A 17,111-nucleotide genomic window follows, 5' to 3' on the forward strand; every position below is an offset into this window, starting at 1 on the left:
CCATGGATGGGAGGATATGTAGGCAGATGATAAAACACACTGGAGAGAGAGAGAGAGAGAGAGAGAGAGAGAGAGAGAGAGAGAGAAAGAGAGAGAGAGAGAGGCAGGCAGAGGCATGCACATAGACATATGCACAGTAGTAATAAGTAAATATAAAAATAAAATCGAAGCTCAGTGACCTAGGCTTGCATTTCCTGACTGAGAGGGACTGAGGCAGGAGAATCACACATTTTAAGCTCTTCTGGACAATTTAGCTAGTCTTTGTCTAAAATAACAAAAAATAAAGATAAAACAACTGCCTGCATATCATATTAGAGTTTGTTTCTGGGACTAAATGGGATATAGTTCAGGGAAGGACTAAGGTCTACATAGTTAAAGAATAGTCCAGAAAATCGAGGGTATTTCCTGAGCACTGTCTGAGGTCCTTTCTTTCCCTTTTCAAAATGTGTTGTGTGGTTTCAGGATAGGGAGCCTCTTTGTTCCTCTACTCTCTGGTTTAGGTAATGGAAAGATGTCAGCAGGTTATCTAGTTAGCCTGCAGTGAGCCAACACTACCTTTGAGTTTTCTATCCCACCCCTTTCACAGGCCACCTACCCCCGTGCGCTCTGGTTTTTGTTTTTTGGTTTTTTTTGTTGTTGTTGTTGTTTGTTTTTTTCTTTCTGTTGCTTCAGCTCCCGGCAGCTGCCACTGGGGAGGTGACATCTCCGCCAGACCCGGAACTTCAGGACAGTTTGAGAACCGAGTGGGAAGATGATGCTGACCTTACCCCCTTCCCAGCTTTGCGGCCCCAGCAGGTGAGGAGGAGAAGGCAAGGATGGTGGGGACAAGGTGAGAAGCGCAGCGCCCACCCAAGTCCCCCGCACAGCCGCACGCACCGTTCTCGCAGCTGCCATTGGCGTTGGCGACCCGCAGCTCCATGGGGACCTGGGCTGATGGCGCCCGAGGTCCGCGGCTCCTGGGCAGGTTGCCGTGACTTGTCCCGGTGTGGCTCCGGCACGAGAAGCCGCTGGGGTCCGAACCCAGGGGTGGGGAGAGTGACGCGCGCCCCGAAGGGGAGGGTCCTCCGGGAGGAGTCACCCTGTGCCTTGGGCAACACCGGGAGCTGGGGAATCAACTCTGGGGCAGGGGCTCATGCCCTTCTGGGGTGCGACCGCAGCAGAGTGCCAGCCACCGAGTCATCGGCCCGTGCCAGGGGCAAGAGAGAGGGGGCGGGTTCCCCGGGCCCGCCTTTCCGGGATGCCAGCACCCACATGTGGCAGAGTTGATACACTCCGGATGGCACAGAGGAAGCTACTTTTGGAGATGGAATTTTCAAAGAAAGGTCTGAGAACTTAGTTCCTCCCCTCCTTCCTTTATCCTCCTGGTCTACTAGTCACTGCCTAACTTAGAGGTCTGATCTGTGCTGGGCACTGTGGGTGACGGGAGCCCTTAAATGTTCAGTACATATTTGTGTCTCATGAATGGATGATGGCAGGGGATTGGTAGGCTGAATGGAAGAAGGAAATGAAGTGACTGGCAGTCCAAATGAATTAGGCTATTCTGTTCTTACATAGTTCTAGGAGAAGCGAACTAAGACCAATCATTTAGAAGCAGATAGTTTCCAAAATCACTGTTCATAAATTGTATATATATATATATATATATATATATATATATACATATATATATATACATATATATGTATACAATAAAATTATATAAGCATACCTGTTTATATAATAAGAGTTGTGATAGAATGTTTATGTGCAAAAGTGATGGCATATATATATATATATATATATATATATATATATATATGTATATATATGTATATATATGGAGTGATGGAATCTATATGTATGTGCTAATATGTGGGATGTATGGGTATATTAGTTAGCTTGTTTATGGTACTCATTTCATAATATATGTACATATAGTCACCACATTGCATACTTTAAATACATGCAGCTTTCTTACACACACGTGTGTGTATGCGTGTGAGTGTGTAAGTCACGACACTTTCCACCATGTCCCTAGGGACTCAACCCAGGTTAGCAGGCTTGCGCTGTTACCCACAGAGCCTTCTCGCCCGCCCTGCAATTTTTATTTGTCAAAAAATACCTCAACACGGCTATAACAATAATAGTAGTGATGGTGATGATGATGATAAAATCAAGAAAGGTATTGACTCTTCGGGTGACATTAAAACTGAGTCAGAAGGACCCTGACTGCCTGAGCCATGGAAACACTGTGAAGTGCTTGCCACCAGCCAGGCAGTGTTCCAAGTCCTGACTAAACCCAGCCCGTTTAACCCCCATGTCTACCATACCGGGTACATATCTTTATTATCTACAGAGATCACACTGAGCATAAGGAACGGGTACCTTGTCCTGAATGTCAGCTGGGAATGAGGAGAACCAGGATGGAGCCCACAAGGGTTCACAGAGGCTGAACTGCCAACCGGGGAGCCTGCGCGGGACTGACCAAGGCCCTCTGCACATATGTAATGGTAGTACATCTTTGTCTTCATGTGGGACTCCTTACAGCGCAAGCAGGGGCTGTCTGTGACCCCGTTGCCTGCCTTTGGGACCCTTTTCCCCTACTGGGCTGCCTCTTCTAGCCTCAACAGGAGAAGATGCACTTCGCCTTACTGCAACTTGTATGCCAAGGACAGTTGGTATCCATGGAGGCCTCCCATTTTCTCAAGAGAAGAGGAGGAGGGGTGGATGGGGCTGGGAGGGTGGGAGTGAAGGACCAGGAGGAGGAGGAGGAGGGGAAAATGCAGTCAGGATATAAATAAATTAATTAATTAGTTAATTAATTGAGAGAGAGCGCCAGGATAAAACCTATGATGTCAGCAGCCACACTAAGCCACCTGGCACTTGAGACTGAGCACTGGAGCAATAGGTCAGCTGTGGCAGCGAGGACATCTTTGGACACGCAATGTCCACGGTTATTGTCTCATCGAGCTTCCTATGAGATAGGCGCTCTTTCTAGTCCCTGTGAGGAGTGAAATAAGGCCAGAGCCTGCTGAGCTCCCAAGTCTGAGTCCTTAGAGGCACCCCCCCCCCCCAGTCCGCCTTGCTTGTGGCTTCCTATCTGGTCACATGGCCTCCTCTGGCATTTCGGGTTAGCCCCTGCTTTCCCTAAGGATCAGTCCCCTTGCTGTTCAGTAACCCAGCTTCTTGTTTGTCCTTCTCTGAGTGTGAACTGTCATGGGGCACAGGGTTGGGGTGGACAGGCAGAGGATGGAGGAGAAAGGGCAGTCAGAGGCATTGCGGAAAGAACAGCACTTGGAAGGCTGTGGGTCCCATCTGCCGCCTCCCTCTGAATGTGTGTGAAGCCAGAGTCCGAACAGGGTTGAGTATCTTTAAGATCAACATGAATCAGAACACTGTGCAAGAAACTGGAATGACTGGCCTGGGTAGGAGACTACCACTCCATCTTATCGCGCCACCCCGGAGGGAAGAGTCAACACGAGAATTTTTCTTTTCTTGTACTTCAGCATTTCTGCAGTACAAACGGGCTGGAACACTGGTCCTGGCCCAGCTCCCAACCCTCCTCACGTTCAGACTCAATCACTTGTGTTCTAAGGACAGAGACAAGCACACACACATGGCTTCCCGCCGGTTAAACATTGAAATTTCTTCCATTTGTGTTGAGGTATGATTGACAAATAAAACCTTCATGTATATACACATGTGTGAGCATGCATGTGTGTGCACACATGTATGAACATGCATGTGTGTGTACATTCATGTGTGGGTGCTCTCGGTCATTCAGGAGGATAGAGGTTGACCTCTGGTGTCTTTCTCAACCAGTGGTTTAGTTTTTTTAGCCACAGTGTCTCCCTGAACCTGGATCGGGCTGCTTCTGTTGATCTGCCGAGCCAGCAGACCCCCATCAATCCTTCTATCACTGCTCTTCCCTTCTCCCTCCAGTGCCAGGCTTATAGGCAAGCACTGCCACACATGACCGTGGGTGCTGAGAAGCCAAACCCAAGTGCTCATGCATGCGTAACAAGCCCTTCACCCACTCAGACAGCTCCTCCCGCCCAACTGGCATGTATTTAAGGAACACAATGTAATGATTTGATACAGGCACACATTGTGAAAGATTACCACAATCAAGCTAATTAATATATCCACTCCACATTGGTGTGTGTGTGTGTGTGTGCGTGTGTTGGGGGAAATGTTTGTATTAAGAACACATAGATCTATTGGCTTTTCTTAGTAACTTTTAAAAAAAAACACAACAAAGCATATTTAAATTATTTTTGCTGTGGATGTACCCAGATGTGAAGAGAGAGAGAGAGAGAGAGGGAGACACGTGTGTTCTGTAATACATTTAGTTTTATATAGATTTGTCAGTTGAGGAACTACAATGTTTGAGGGTCCTGGGTAGATGTCCTTTTGTCTGGAATGGAGCTCAGTAATACGTCTGTCCTGTGCTGCAGTGGGCCTCCCCAGTCTCTGGTAAAGATGTGTTTTAAGCTGGAGAGAGGACTGAGACCCATGGAGGGCTTTCCATACCCTGTGGGGCCTCAGGCTCCCCATCTGCTCCAGGAGGGGGCAGGGCTGCTTAAGGCTGGCATCAGGGCAATCTTATCAGGACACACATAAAGGGCCCTATTGAACTGCAGGCTCCTCGGCTGCCATCCTGACAAAGCCCTTTTCTGCTCAAGCCACAATAGCTCTGTCAGGCAGGTAGCAGGGCCTGCAGCATTGTCTTCCCCCATCAAGAACAACAGGGCTCACTGTTTGACCCAGCCTTGGTCTCCCTGGGGCGGGTAGAGGCTTTGAAAGAGTCTGACGAGCTAGGGACAGATAGGCTCTGTCCGTAGGCAATCAGGGACTGGTAAACCAGCAATAAATCTTTTGCCCTGTTATTTAAGGATGAGCAGGAAACAAATATGTTAAAGCCACATCTTCTAAAACCTTGACTTTTCTAAGTACATGCCCAAGGGTTGGTACTAAAGATCTGCACAGACAGAGGTGTCAGCCGCTGGCCACATGTTCCTAACGAGCCCTTGACAAGCAGCCAATCCAAGCAGGGGTTTGTTACAAGCATCAAACGGCTTCTGTTAAGCTTTTGGACCAGACACTCCTTTGATGTAGGGGTCTTTCCTGTGCACTGTAAGTTGTTTAGCAAGATCTGGTCTCTCCTTTCAGGTTACCAAGAATACACCCACATATCCACCTTCTGCCCTTGGTTTTAGTGACCCCCCCCCCCCAACAACTCCAGATAAACTTGTAAGTAAGAACCACTAAGATCTCAAAGGACAAATGAGAAGATAACATGAGAAATACATGAAATGAGAGAAATAGGTATTCAATTTTCCTTTTGCTTTATTTTCCTTTGATATATATATATATATATATATATATATATATATATATATATATATATATAAAGAAGACACCTGTTTAAATTGCTTCAGCGGCTTATATGTGTTTCTCTTGCACAGGGCTGGTATAGATGAGACAACTCTGGACCACAGAAGGAAAGTGACCCGTGGGAGCTCACAGAGAGACAGAGGGAGCGCCAAGGAGTAAGAGTTCCAGACAAGCTCTCCAGACCGCCTCTCCTACTCCACACATGTCACTGGGATGTTTCTAAATGTCCTTTGTTGGGGTGTTTTCAGTGTCGTGTGGTCAAATACCACCCCTGAGGGAAGAGTACAGTTAGTGCTAGCTATATGCTTGCTATACGTTATGTGTGCACTCCTTTAATCTTTGCAATGGCCTTGGGGAAAGGGCTCTGTGTTTAGCTCCATTTTCCAGGTTAGGGGATGGAGGTTCACCTAGGAAACTCAGCTCATAAATTGTGGCATCAAGACTGAAATGTAGATGTTCTTCAATCCAATGCATATAGTGCCTTAAAGCCCTAGGTCCAGGGTCACTACACAACGTATGGGAAGGTCCCTTCGCCATCTCAGGTTCTATCCTGGGTAAGAAACAGTCCTCTTCAGCTCTGCAGAGCTGGTCTTCACGGCAAGGACTGGTGTCAACTTCTTTGGGCTGATTAGGAACCGTGGGGATGTAGGCCATTGTAACGGAGAGGCTGGCCTGCAGTTTTTCAGCCCATGGCATGGCTGCTACTCTCCTAAAGGACTTTATTTTCACTGGAAATACTGCCTGGAATGCTCACACACGTGCATGGTCCAGCTATAAGACTATATCAAACAACAGGGTCTGCATACAACTGGCAATCAATACGCTGTTACTGAGGGCTTTGCCTGTGGACTAAGCCCTTGATCGATAATTACTCATGTAGCTATGACAAGCAGACATTTAGAAAATACTCAAGAGAGGTGGATTGATTTTCCCAGGTTGCACAGTAATGGATAGGACTGGGAAATTTTTCTCTCTTACAGTAGTTCTCTTAACGAAGGCTCTGGTTTGATGAGACTAGAACCTTCTTTTCCAGCCCCTTCCTGGTCCACTTCTCTGGATGCTGGGGAGACAGGATCCATACAGAAACCATTGTTTGTTGTCTAGAAGGGCTCACCACCTCCAACCTCTTTGTTTTGCTAATAGAGGAACTGAGGCATAGAGTAAGACAAGATCATGATCAACCTCGCTTGGGTAACTGGTAACAATCTACACTTGAAAGCCACCCAGGTCACTCTTGCTTCCCTCTAGTCTTTCTTTTTGGCTGATCTGAGGGTAAATTGTGAGTTAAAATTTCAGGATCATTTTCAAACGATGCGTCAGCATATTAAGTTTTCACTTCCATTTTCCCATTTAATTGTTATAGGCGTAGGCACCGGGCACTGCTATTAGTGTCAGCTTAGAAATAAGAAAACCGAGTCTCATGAAATTAAGTAACGTCTCTTCGGTGACACAGTGACTGAGGAAACCCAGCAGACTGGTTCCAGAACACGTTTTCCGGTCACTCTTCTCAGGCCAAGCAACATCTGCCTATATGTGGAAGGGTTTGACATCACCGAGGAGGGCAGGGCTCACTCGGAGGCATGCAGCTGGAAGTTTGGCATTGCTTGGCCTTGGCGTGGGTGTACAGAGAGTCTAATGCGCTTAAGATGGTAAGATTACCAGAACTTATGGAAAAGCAGCTACATCATAGTCACTAATGTGTGTTATTGTTACACGACTGGCATGTTACTGGTTTCTCATGTGTATCACTAATATTCATACAGTCCCACATTAGGGTAACATCACTACATGCAAATTTCGCGGTGAGCCACCATGTTCTTAATCAGCTCATTGGAGACTATGCAGCCTGAGAGGTGGATGGCAAAGAGGACAGGGACATGACTTCTCTATTTGGCCACTAACACATGGGACTTAAGGCAATGTCTTCTCATGGCGTCTTGGTTTCCCACGTATGAACAGAGGATGAAGAACTAAGAGCCCCCCTTTTCCTTTTAGTGGAATCAGAGAGTAGATGGCAAACCTTCCCCCCCCCCCCAAATAGAGAGTCACGTGGACAGACAACAAACAGACCTTCAAAGTCAGCCTTTCTTTTGTTGTTGTTTCATAGAAAGACCCGGAAGCCTTGCCCCGTGTTTCCCATTGCTGATATTGAACTCACTTGTAGCCAAGAACTTCTACTCCCCCACCCTTTGCCTCCTGAGTGCTATCATGCTTAATGTATGTGACTGTTGTACAGGACCATGGTCCAAAGCCACACTGTCGCCATCTTCAGGAGGTTGGTTAGGCTTGCTTGCCAAAGAGCACCACAGCTGGGCTTGTTGACGTTCCCTGATGGAAGAAGAGGGTGGGAAGGCCTGGGAGCCCACACCTGAATGTCCAGCCAGCCCTCCCAAGCAGCTGTAAGCAACACTTCCCTAATTGTATGTGATGTCTTGCTCTCTTCGAAAGCTGGAGGATACAGGTGGGGGAAGGGTGAGGTGGAGGGGACTCCATCTATAAAGGCATGAAGATTCGTTATCTATACCTGCTACAGACTGTCCAGTGTGGTGGTTTTAAGGTCTCCCATGACTCTGAAGATAAGCCTAGTAAACTCATTATTGGTTCCCTTGAGTGAACTTTGGTTGTACTGCGCCTTGCTTTGCTGTGGAGACCTTAAAAGAGATAAGATATTCTGTTCTCCCCAACGGACAGAATTGTAGCAATGGGAATTTCTCGATGCAGAACCTTTGGTAGAAGCTAGAACTTTGCGGAGCTTCGAGACAGCTGAGCTACACCCCAGCCAAGTGTCTCTAATGCACGCCTTCCACTCTGGGTTTCACAAACGGGAGCAGAACTTCTTTCTGTGTTCAGGAAAAGTTTGAAGAATGCTACACCCTCCTCCCCTGTCTTAGGCCCAGTGCACAGTGTGTTAAAGGCACTGAACCGGCCTAGACTCCTGGTTAATTTAGTTTAACTATATCAAATCCAATTGGTCATGAAATCCCATCCTGTCACATGGTATTCACAGCCTGTTCTTAAGAGCACAGTGGAGGGGAAGTTGATTCCTGTCCCTTTATGCATGTGAAGTCATTCACACCCAGAAACTTTACATGCATGGCCCAAAACCATCTCGCCTCCTGGTGGCGCCTACTCTTGTGTGCAAGTGCCAGATTCTTCACTGAACTGTAGGGTAGCCCGTGGAAAGCCGGAGTCAGCAGCCTACACTTAATGTTCTTCTTATCCAGTTTCTGTAGCTGTGTACTCCAGAGCAGTTTCTTTAATGTTCTCGGGCCTCCCTTGGCTCATTAGATATATGCAGATAATATGGTATACACCTAGTGCAGCTCCTGCAGATAATACGGTATACACCTAGTGCGACTCCTGTGGTGGTTAAACAACTGACAAAACGAAATATGTCCAATAGCACCAAGCACCAAGTAACAGATTAATGGCCACCATGCCTCCTGGGGTTTCAAATAAAATGTAGTTGACCTGCATGTCCATGACGCTGGAGATGAGGGCTACTGTTTGGTTGCAAGGCCCACTAGAGCCTTGTTGGAGGGAGGCCACAGGCTGGAAGGCAGCTCTGGTGAGGTCTGTTTGGTGGCCAATGGACTCAGATGGGAATGCACTAATGTATCTTTCTGAACTGTATTTCTCCTCTTCACCCCTCATTTAAGCACAGAGGGATCTATGCTGAAGTTGTCATTTTAGAAAACTAGACAGGGGTAGGCACGACTGCGCAAAACAAAGGTGTTCGCTTTTGAACCAGAGGGCTCTGGCATCAAACTCAGGCCACGTCTCTTCCTCAGGGCCCGATTCTGATGCAGTCACATAACTCCTCTCAGTCTGTGTTTCTCATTTGTTACACGAAGGTCATCGTAGCTTCTGAGTGAAGGCAATTCTACTTCTGAAGCCTGCTGGGACATGCAAAGGAACACTAGCTAATATCTAGTTAGCATTCACTCAGTGTATTATGGGCCCTAGTCTAGCGACCAGGGGCAAATTCATGTCACAACAGGGAAGGGACTTGTTCTCATGGATCTAGAATGGGGGAGGTGTGCCACACCAACAAGCAGAGAAATAAAGAGAAAACAAAACAGAATGTAACAGTGGGGCATAAAGAAAATAAGATGTGGCCAGAGAGAGGCTGAATACTCAGGTCTCTGGGAAGCATCCCGGTCATGATGACGCTTAAACTTTGGTCTGATTGCCTTTCCAGATGCACCCCTCTCCAGGCCTCTCCTTCCGGGTTCCATGGACACAGAGACACCGTGGGGCAGCTCCATAGTGGGAAGAGCCCCAGGCTGACTGACTGCTGGGTAACTCTGCCTTCACCGTCATACTGGTAATTCAGGTTTGCATGCTAGACCTGCGTGAGAGGTCCTGCAGGAATCCAGAGCGTGGGTTGAGGTTTCCTCAGGGCTAACCAAGTGAGGCACTGGGGTGTAAGCATCCCCTTTAAGGTCCAGAACCTGCCTCCTCTCATCACAGATGCCAGGACCCCAGAGTTCACCTACAGGGGCAGAGGCACAGAGCCTTCTGTCTCAGGATTGACTGCAGACCAAAGCTGAGGACCAATCAGAAAACACACATTTTTTCCCCCCAGTCCAGTTAAACTCAACTAGTGATAATTATCTACATTTTGCTCTTCAAAAAATGTAACTGTTTATTTGTTACCGCCCCATTAAATATTAGTGCTTCTGTGCCTACTGCCTTCCGCCTTCAGACCCCCTGTTCCATGGAGAGGTTGATCTTTAGTCAAACCCTGGTAGAGCCAGTGACACAAGGTCTTCACTTGGGGGAAGGTCACAGTGTTACCATCAAACATTTTGAAGGCCCCAGATCTAACAGAAATCACCACCACCGCTCTGAAAGGATACAAACATTGCTTTGCCCCAGGGAGACAGGGCTTATTCAACCTCTTTGGCTTTTGGACCAAGGGAAATGTATCTTCTATATTTAATTGTACATTTTTGGAGGCAGAACTCCACAGACCACAGTGACAGGTGCTAGTGTGGGGTTTCAGGGGTGCGTAGGCTGTAACTACGCAGCAGGTAATATTCCCTGCCAGCCCTCATACTACCTAAAGAACATTGGATCTCTTTCATTTGTTCATTTGAGACATGGTATGATTTTTGCTTAGGCCATCAGATGACCTTGAATTCCTGATCCTCTGCCCCTACCTCCTGAATGTTGGAATTGCAGATGTGCACCACCATAACCCACTAGAAATTTTAGCAAGGCATGAGAATTCCTTCAATATCAACAACATCCCACTTTTACAAAAATATTTTGACTTATTTTCGTGTTTTTTTTCTCTAACTGTAGAAAGGTCATACACTTGGAAGTTCATACACACATACACACACACACACACGTGTGTACGCGTGTGTGCATATATACATATATATTAAAATTTTTATATAAAACTTAAAATTTAAAAACATATACATTGTTGTGTTTTTGAGTCAGGATTTCTCTGTGTAGCTCTGGCTGTCCTGGAACTACCTCTGTAGACCTGTCTGGCCTCAAATTCTCAGAGCTCTGCCTGCCTCTGTCTCCCAAGTACTGGGATTAAAGATGTGCCCATCACCACCTAGTCTCATCATCCTTGCATTATTAACACAGGTACCAAGAGCTGTACCACTGCTGCTGAGGCAAGTACCAGACACTCAGTAAGAAGTGTGTGTGTGGTGAGCTTAACTCAAGGACCACCTCTGGATCCTGTGGCTTCTCTGCAAAGATGCTATTAATAACAAGAACCCAGCCATTCATTGTGTGGTACTGGTATCATTTTAACCATCATGTGTACATTGTAACTATCAGTAAGGTGCAGTTTCATGGGTTCCCAGTTTTTGTTTACTGAAGGTAAGAGCCTCGTCCAAGATCCCAGACCTGGTCAGTGATGGGCCTAGGAGATAATTGCAGTTATGTGTGACCACAGAGTTCCGGAAGCCACTGAATACGATCCTCTTTCGTTAGCAGGAAACTGGAGCTGAGGCAGGAGAAAAATGTGGGACTGAATCTCTAGGAGAACACTGGTCCTCCTAGACGAGCTAGCCAGGGATCCTTTTCTTGGCCTTCAGATGGCTGCTGTTTGATCAGGCCAGTAAACACCCACCCACTCCCAGTGTGTGTGTGTGTGTGTGCACACGCGCGCACGCGCGCGCGCGCACTTGCATACAGGAATCTGAACTCTGATCCTCATGTTTGCTCAGCAAGTATTTTATCTACTGAGTCATCTCTCCAGCCTCCAGGTAGTGTATCTTTATATATATGTAGGATAAATTCTAGAATTGGAATTGCTAGGTTGAAAGCTCAGACTCTCTAAAGAGGATTCTTGCCAAAGGGCTTTTGGTTCTGCTGAATGTCAACATTCCCCTCGCTGTGTCCAAATCTGAATTGATGGAACCTATTCCCTTACACCATGAAAACACTTTGCATGGCTGTGTTGAGTATCCTTAAAATATATATTTTATTATTTGCTATTGTAATATAATTAGGTCATTTCCCCCTTCCCCTTTTCCCTCTAAATCCTCCCATTTTACCTCCTCCTTGTCCAGTTCTGAAATTCATGGCCCTTTTAAAAAATATTGTTGTTATATTTATATGTGTATGTTATGTATCTACTTGTGTGAGTTTTTACATTCCTACATATCCTTCTCAGTCTGTACAATGTTGCTTGCATGTGTATGGCTTTAGAGCTGACCGTCTGGCATTGGGTAACCAGTTGGTGAGTTCTTCCCTTTGGAAGGCTGTTTCTCCCATTCTCAGCATTTCTTAGCTACGCGTAGTTTTGTCTGCTGCTGGGACACTGTGAGCTTCCCCGTTCCATGTTGACGTGCCTCATGGTGTCATCCTTACTAAGGTCATACTTAAGCAGCCAAGCTTGTAAGACTTACACTGAGTATCTCAAGATGGACCAGTAGCCTTGGGTTTCAAGGTGGCCCTAATATAGTCACATGGGCCTTGGAAAGAAGGAGTCAGAAGGGTTAGAGTCAGGGAGTGTCAGGGAGGGCACAACCCTTCACTGAAGTGATGTGGCCACAGCCAAGCATCCTCTACTTGAGCAAACCAGGTACAGATTTTGCCCTGATGTGTCCAGAGGAAAGTAGGCGTCCCCACACCCTGATGTTAGCCCATGCTTGGGCCAGATGATGCGGTTTATTTATTTATTTATTCGCTCTCCATAAATAAATGTGTGTTGCTTCAAGCGACTCCATTTGAAGGAACCCGATAAATCAGCTGCAGGGGAGTAATATAATATTGTGTCTTCTCTCATTTCCCCTTTCCCTGAGAATGTGTGGAGGCTGTTTTCCTGAGTCTTCCAAGGGCACTCTAGCCCTTCCCTTGGAGAATCTGAGACCGTCTGTGACCGTCTGAAGAAGATGTTGGCTTACTATTTCTGAATGTTCACGGATATTGGGAATTTGCTTGGGGCCTCCTGAGGTGAGAGATTTCCTTCAGGGTTTCTCACGACATCCCCCAAGGCATACACAGTCTGTCTGACCTTGGAAAACCTTATACTGTCTGGGAGAGAAATCCCCAGGGAACATCTGGAGTATCAGTCGCATTTGGAGGATGAAGAAAATGAACCTGGAGATAAGGAAGCTAGGAGTCGATGCGCCTGTCTCTGGCCACTCTCCTCTGAAGACAGAAAGGGTGGGAAAGCCAGGCCTGGGTTAAGTTGGGGTTTGGGAAATGCTTCAAGTCACAGTGAGTCCATTTTTCTTAACAACTCACCCCCACCCTCAGGGAGTAAAGGCTTTGCTTGGCCTTGCCTTACCTGTTGGTCAGGAAATGTATTCTCAGAAGGTCCCAACAAGGAAGAGTGGTCTTGGGTCTGGAGAACAAACTGTGGCCTTCTTTTGTTAGCTAGAGTGCTCACTGAGGAGCGGCTAGGATGGGGAAACTTCCCCCTCAGCTCTCTCAGAGGCTGTCTCCTGTGGTCATCCATGTTCCTCCCAAATCAGTTTGCTTTTGGTAGGTCTTTGAATCTATGGGGAAAGTTTCAGATGGATTAGAATCTAGAAGTGAGTGAGAACGTCGGAGATAAAGTTTAGCCTTCCCTGGGCTGCCCAGAGTGGAAACTCTGAGGAGAAGGAGACAGACCATCACGACTTGGCTGTGAAGTAAAGAGGAATTTCAAGAGGTTCTCTGTCTCCACTATACCTGTGCCATTGAAGTCCTGCAGTAACTGACAAGGGAGGTGCCACCACTTCGCCATTCTTTTTTCTTTCTTTCTTCTATTGGATATTTTCTTTACTTACATTTCAAATGTTATTCCCTTTCCAGGTCTCCCTTCCAGAACCCCCATCCCATCCCCTCTCCCCTGCCTCTGTGAGGGTGCCCCCACACTCACCTACCCAATCCCACCTTGGGATTCCCTTATACTGGAACCTCAAACCCCCTCAGGCCCAGGGGCCACTGCTCCCACTGATGTCCAACAAGGCCATCCTCACCACATAGGCAGCCGGAGCCATGGGTCCCTCCATGTGTATTCTTTGGTTGGTGGCCCAGTCCCTGGGAGCTCCAGGGGGTCTGGCCTGTTGACACTGTTGCTCCCTCCATGGGGCTGCAAACCCCCTCAGCTCCTTCAGTCCCTTCTCCAACTCCTCCATCAGGAGTCCCCACACTCCATCCAGCGGTTGGCTGTGAGCATCCTCCTCTGTATTTGTCAGGCTCTGGCAGAGCCATCTTTGTTGATAAGAAAATAGGTGCTCACTGGGATTAAGAACCTGCTCATTATGTTTTCTGTTAGCTTTTAAGTTTTCCATAGGTGTGCTACACTCTGAAAGCCACAGAGGTTAAATAGATTCTTTGTAAGAGACCAGGAGGAAAGAAAGGATCTCCCAAGGACGGCGAAATAGAGTACAGTGTTAGGGAGAATCTAGATGAAAACGGGGGAGGGTAAAGGGGGAGGGGACTGGAGAGTGGAGAGCTGAGAAGAGGCAAGGCAGGGGTGAGGGACAACTAACACTAAAGAAGACACACACACACACACACACACACACACACACGGAAAACCACTACTGTACAAGTTTTTTTTTTAAGTATATACATCTACAAAATGGAGATCCCATACAGTGAGGGAGACAATGACCCACCTAAACATCCCATCCCACAAATACAATCTCCAGTGCCAAGAATGGTCACATCTGTTCAGTCTTTGGCCAAAGAGGGACCGTGGACCCCACTAAACATTACACTCTACTGCCAAGGCTATGGATCGTTCTCCACAACCTGATGCTAATGCCTTGTCGCTGAAGACAACACTTACACATAGAGAAGACAAGCTGGTGCCCAGCTAGACGCCTCTCCCCCTTCTGACCAGCCTTTATGATGCTGGTAGGTATCTACGTGTTACCTTGACGAGAAATATCACCCAGCTACAAGCCCTGCAACCTGTAACAGTGACTTTCCTGGAAGAGGCACTGGTGTGATATTGGCATAAACATTAAGGGAATGACCAGCCAATTTCGATTGGATTTAAGGCTCACTCCATGAAATGAAACCCATACTGGTCACTGCTAAAGTGGTCAAGAACCCGAGACTGGATAGGTCATGGGCCTTGGAGGAAAACCCAATATTATTAAATATGTTAAAGTAACATAGCAATAAATGACTCCTAATGACATACTGCTATACCAAATGGACAAGTGCCTTCCCTCAGTCCTCATTAGAGAAGCGTTTTCTTGAAGTAGGTGGGAATTAAAACAGTGACCAGGACAATGTGCAGAGGGTAAGAGACTATGGAGTCCTCAGTCCTAAATGGGAAGTCATCAAAGCTCTTAATCCCAAGGCTCAGGGATCTATGCAGAAGAGTTCGTAGAATAAGGGCCAGTGTTGATGGATAATGCCAAGGAAATTGTGTCTTCAAGACACAGTAGAACTGACACACATACAGAGACTGTGGCAGCACACACAAGTTCAAGTCAGATGGGATCCCAGCACTGAGAAGGGGAAATGGACATGGGTTTCCACCCCTAACCAAGAAACTATTTGCAAGATAGCCTTTGGCAAAGAGGAAATCATCTTTAAAAAATTTTTTTAAAATTAACTGGGTATATCAACCACACTCTAGGGTAGGTCCCCTTCCCAGGAGGCCAACACAAGATGGATTCTCTTTTTGTCTTGAAAGTTTTCATTTTATTGTTTGCTTGTTTTGGCTTTTGGTTCTAGTTGTAGTTATTGTTGTAGAAAGAACATGAAGTTGGGTGGGTAGAAAGGAGTGGGGAAGATCTGGGAGGTGCTGAGGGAGTGGAAAAAATATTATCAAAATATATAAAAATGTTTTCTGATTTAAAACTCTTACTAATTTCTAACGACCTAGATTGTTGCTCTCTATTGCTTGTATTCTTGGCTGAGATGTATCCCCAAGAGAAAGAAATATGAACATCAGTACCACCCTCACTCTGCTCCTTTCCCCTTTTCTTTCTTTCTTTCTTTCTTTCTTTCTTTCTTTCTTTCTTTCTTTCTTTCTTTCTTTCTTTCTTTCTTTCTTTCTTTCTATCTATCTTATCTATCTATCTATCTATCTATCTATCTATCTATCTATCTATCCATCCATCTATTTTTGAGGCAGCGTGTCACTATGAAGCCTTGGCTGGCTTATAGCCGTCTATTGAGATCACTTGCCTCTGGCGCCCAAGTGCTGGACTGAGAGTCATGAGATTCCACACCTGAATCTTTTCCTTTCTTGTTTGCTTCTGTGCATCCTGTCTCCATCTTCTTCTTCACAGACTCTGCGTCCTGCATCCCACAGTCCACGCCAGCTGTCCATCCCTCCCTGCTCTTCTCACTGATGCTGACTGCTGTTCTAGGTAGGTCCCCTATTGCTATCAAGTACAAGGCGAGCTTTTGGTCAGAGGTGAGTAGAAGCGGCTAAGGGAAACTGAGTCATGAGACACAAGAGGACCATTTATGCTATGCCACCCAGTGTCCGTGGTGCTGAAGACAGAGGTAGATGGTGCTTTTGAGAATTGCATTGATTCAATGGTTGAAAGTTCCCGCTGAGTAAGACCAACGACAAAGAGGTTGGAGCTATTCCTTCCTTGGAGCAGCAGAAGAAAATTACGGAAGGATAACAGAAGACCTCAATCTCTCCAGACAAGGAGGGGTGAGGTGACATTTCTGGTAGACTGAGGCAGGTTTGAGGGTCCAGGGAGCAAGGAGAAATCCTGGGCCCCCAGAAGGACTGAGAAAATCCAACGATGAACCTGCCAAACTTCTGTTGTGTTTTGTTTTGGGGTCCTTGTGCATAAAATGGAGCGATGACATTGGCATTTGTAGGGAGGAGGGTCAATGAGAATATTTGGTAGGGGGCCGGTAGCTGCACTCGGTCTTACCCAGTCAACCCTACCCTTGTAGTAGACACAGTTGAACCTGTTTCACTTTCTCAAGCTCACCCGAAGTCTTGGCTCCCTACCAGAAAGAGCTGTAAGACCTATACAACTGGCTCTCTTTGATTTCTCCTTTTCCTGCCCTTTGGAAACCCCAAAAGGCAGAACCGGCTGGGTTTTATTCAGACTAATGAGGGTGGAGTTCACAGGCAGCCTGGTTTTTGTTCTGACAGCACCAGGCAGCATGTTTTCCCAGGGAAATCTCACCGTCTTTCCCCTGTCTGCAGGAAGCCTGGAGCAGCTAGACAGCAGGGCATCTGGGACCCAGTGGGAATCACAACAGGAGGAAGCTTAGGCGGGGGAAATCAGAATAAACCAAACCATATGGAAGTGGGGGCTGGCAGTGGGAGT

At 46.7% G+C, this 17,111-nt stretch overlaps 1 protein-coding gene across 1 annotated transcript in view; it reads right to left on the minus strand.

Moving 5' to 3' along the window:
• Window positions 1-991, minus strand: part of Nipal4 (NIPA like domain containing 4) — an 18,125-nt gene extending 17,134 nt beyond the window's left edge. The window contains exon 1 of the mRNA XM_021213649.1: window positions 877-991. Within this exon, the coding sequence (XP_021069308.1) occupies window positions 877-919 (43 nt within the window). The 5' untranslated portion in view covers window positions 920-991. The remainder of the gene's footprint in view (window positions 1-876) is intronic.
• Between the last annotated feature and the right edge of the window lie 16,120 nt (window positions 992-17,111).

Source organism: Mus pahari, chromosome 14, assembly GCF_900095145.1.
Source record: "Mus pahari chromosome 14, PAHARI_EIJ_v1.1, whole genome shotgun sequence".
In the NCBI taxonomy this organism is placed as follows: domain Eukaryota; kingdom Metazoa; phylum Chordata; class Mammalia; order Rodentia; family Muridae; genus Mus; species Mus pahari.